General features: G+C 40.4%; 1 protein-coding gene across 4 annotated transcripts in view; it reads right to left on the bottom strand.

Moving 5' to 3' along the window:
• Positions 1-6: 6 nt before the first annotated feature.
• Positions 7-2,848, bottom strand: part of LOC102210232 (butyrophilin subfamily 2 member A2-like) — a 12,799-nt gene continuing 9,957 nt past the window's right edge. For 3 of the 4 annotated variants that reach the window (XM_013907928.1, XM_005754650.1, XM_005754651.1), the window contains 3 exons: positions 1,955-2,230; positions 1,723-1,851; positions 7-518 (listed from right to left, as the gene is read on the bottom strand). In XM_013907928.1, coding sequence (XP_013763382.1) covers positions 454-518; positions 1,723-1,851; positions 1,955-2,230 — 470 coding nt within the window. In that variant the 3' untranslated portion in view covers positions 7-453. The remainder of the gene's footprint in view (positions 519-1,722; positions 1,852-1,954; positions 2,231-2,848) is intronic. The other variant, XM_005754652.1, reaches the window with a different exon arrangement.

The following is a 2,848-nucleotide window of genomic DNA, read 5'->3' as shown; positions in this document are numbered from 1 at the left end:
TGTATATAAAAACTCCTGAGGTTAAAGTGGATATCCAAGTCACACGCAAAATAACAGCAAAGATCTTCCAGTAGCACATGGAGTATAGTTAAAATATACATTTTTCCTCTTGCATAATTTCACATGTGACCCTGAGTAAGACTTTAAAAAAAAAAATTAAAAGAGTGCTTTGCTTTGCAAATTTAGAAAACAACAAACAAAACAATAAGTGTAACTGAGCACCCTTTCAGAAATTCATTGTCTACAGCAGTGCAGTCCTATGCAAAATTGAACTTGATTGTAAAAGCCAAGGAGAGAGGAAGGCACTTTTTCTCACCACAGATGCTCACTGGCTGTAAATGTCACTGAAAGCTCCAACTGTGGCAAGTAAACTAAAAAGCTGGCACAGATTTGATATCCACACACAGGATATCAATTATTTTCTCCACACAGAAGGCAGATCATCTGGCACTTTTAAAGTGGTTGAAGTGGCTGGCTTGATTCCCCATTACACGAACCGTTAGTCTTCGGAGCAGAAACTGCCAGGGGAAAAACAAAAGAATAAAACAGAAATGACATAACATCAGTACCTTTATGTAATACAGAAATCATTACTGGTTCTGTCAATAACACTTGCAAGCATCTTTCAACTGTCTATTCTCAAACATGATGAGTGAGTGGAGACTGAAGAGTTTCTCTGGGTTGAAGCAACCACGGGATTTCTTTTGTGTTTAACAGCTGATTTAAGCCTGAGTCAGACTCTGGAGTCAGTCAAACATACATCTATGAAATCACCTCATGACATTTACGATTTTAGTTTCTAAAGCTAGCTTCAGAAGGCAGCCGATGAGGAGAAAGAATATGAACAGGCTTATTCCCCCTTATTGCACCACAAATGTATTCTCCAGGATCAGGTTGCTAGTGCAGGTTCTACTGTAACATCCTGCGGTATCTGATGGAGAACATTCAGTGGAATCTGAATCATGGTAAATTCCATCACACAGTGAACGGGGAATCCTGGTTTGGTTATCTGGCCACATAAACACAATTTGCCAATGCAATATTTTATTCACAATCTCATTTAAAACTCAAAGGTTGTGCTTTGAATGTAAATTTCCTATTTTAAAAAAACAAAACAAAAAAAACTGTCAATGTCTGACAGTGTGTATATTAGGGCTGTGCGATATGACCAAAATCTCATATCCCGATATAAGACATCTATCATCCCGATAACGATATAAATCACAAAAACGTAACATTTTCTGTAAGTTCTGTGAATCTCGGGCAGCTCGACTTGCGTGAAGTGTTTCCAGCTGCGCGTCGTGTAGCTGGAGTCGAGTGTTTTAACCGATGCATGAAACGATACATTTTTAGACATAAGTTGTAACGGCCGCCGTTTTCTTTGTATTTATTACACGGCGTGCTGCGGGGAGAAGCCTGTTCTAACGTTTAAGTCTAAGGTTTATTTTTTTTGAAAAAGACCTCCACGGTCTTTTGAAAAAGACCATGGTTTGGTGCTGAAATACAGCACCAAACCATGACAGAGCCTCGTCCATGTCTCCAGACCTTTTTTGAACACATTGACCATGAAATGAACATGGCTAAAACACACCTAGATGTATAAACTAAATATGAATCAGGAAAAAACACCTATGAAGAATATTTAAAGAAGAAAGCTTAAAGTATCTTTTATATTTATGTCTACATGAGACAAAAATATTGTTACAATTATCATAAACTTACCTTTCTTGATGTAGTTCTTTCTGACGTACAAAACACAAAGAACTAGAACTACAGATGCACCAGTAACAAATCCAGCACAAAATAAACCTGCCAGCACACCATCTCCATAGGAGGACTTAAACTGTTTATCTGAAACACAGCAGTTAACATGCTGATTATAAACTCCACACACTCACGACGTTGCACATATAAAATTATTCACAGATGAAAACATGACGAGAGGGAATCTCACCTGGAACACGGATTTCAGCATCAATCACATGGCCAATCTCCTCCTGTGTGGCCACACAATGGAAGAGGCCGGTGTTTGTGGCAGTCACAGTGATGAGGAGGGTGATGTAGTAGTGGTCTCCTCTGTATAACACCTGTGGCTCAGCAGGAACGATGTCTCCATTACTTTCCTTCCACAGTACCTCAGGTTTGGGAAAGGCGCCTGGAACCACACAGTGCAGCTGTACTTGGTCCTCTGTGTCTTTAACTAGCCAGACAATAGGTTTTGGAGCTGCACCTGTAAACACACAAAATAAGCTGGTCAGACTTTATTATTCATTTATGCATGTATGAATGAGATGATATAGCCTTTATTTGTCAGTTGCAGGTCTTTTGCCCACAACCGAGATGACAGACCTTGCCACCGTACATACAATACACAAACATCACATTGGGGAGACAGGTCAGGCTAAGTAGCAAAAGGAAAAACAGTGTAACACAAAAGCATAATTCAGGAGAAAAAGAATGCACACATATCATCACACCGTAACACATTAAACCACAGACAAGCAACATGGGAGAGTATTCCAGAGTGTACAGCTGATCTGGGACCGCTGCAATCTTCGATTGCGCTCCGGCTGATCTGGTGTCCACATCGGACGGGAGGTAAGCATGGGAGGAGGCGTTGGATTTGGGGGAGGGAGGGTGACAGTGCGTATCAGTGTACATTAGGGCTGCCACGATTAGTCGACTAGTCACGATTATGTCGACTATTAAAATTGTCGACGACTAATTTAATAGTCGACGCATCGTTTGAAGCTTTGTAAGATCCCAAAAGACGCAGGAATAAGTAGCAGGATTTAAGAGTGTAATAACGGACTGAAACAGAAGATGGCAGCACTGCATGTACAAGGAT

This window comes from Pundamilia nyererei, unplaced genomic scaffold (assembly GCF_000239375.1).
Source record: "Pundamilia nyererei isolate P.nyererei 1_Seehausen unplaced genomic scaffold, PunNye1.0 scaffold00616, whole genome shotgun sequence".
NCBI lineage: Eukaryota > Metazoa > Chordata > Actinopteri > Cichliformes > Cichlidae > Pundamilia > Pundamilia nyererei.
This window is presented reverse-complemented; position numbering and strand designations above follow the sequence as displayed.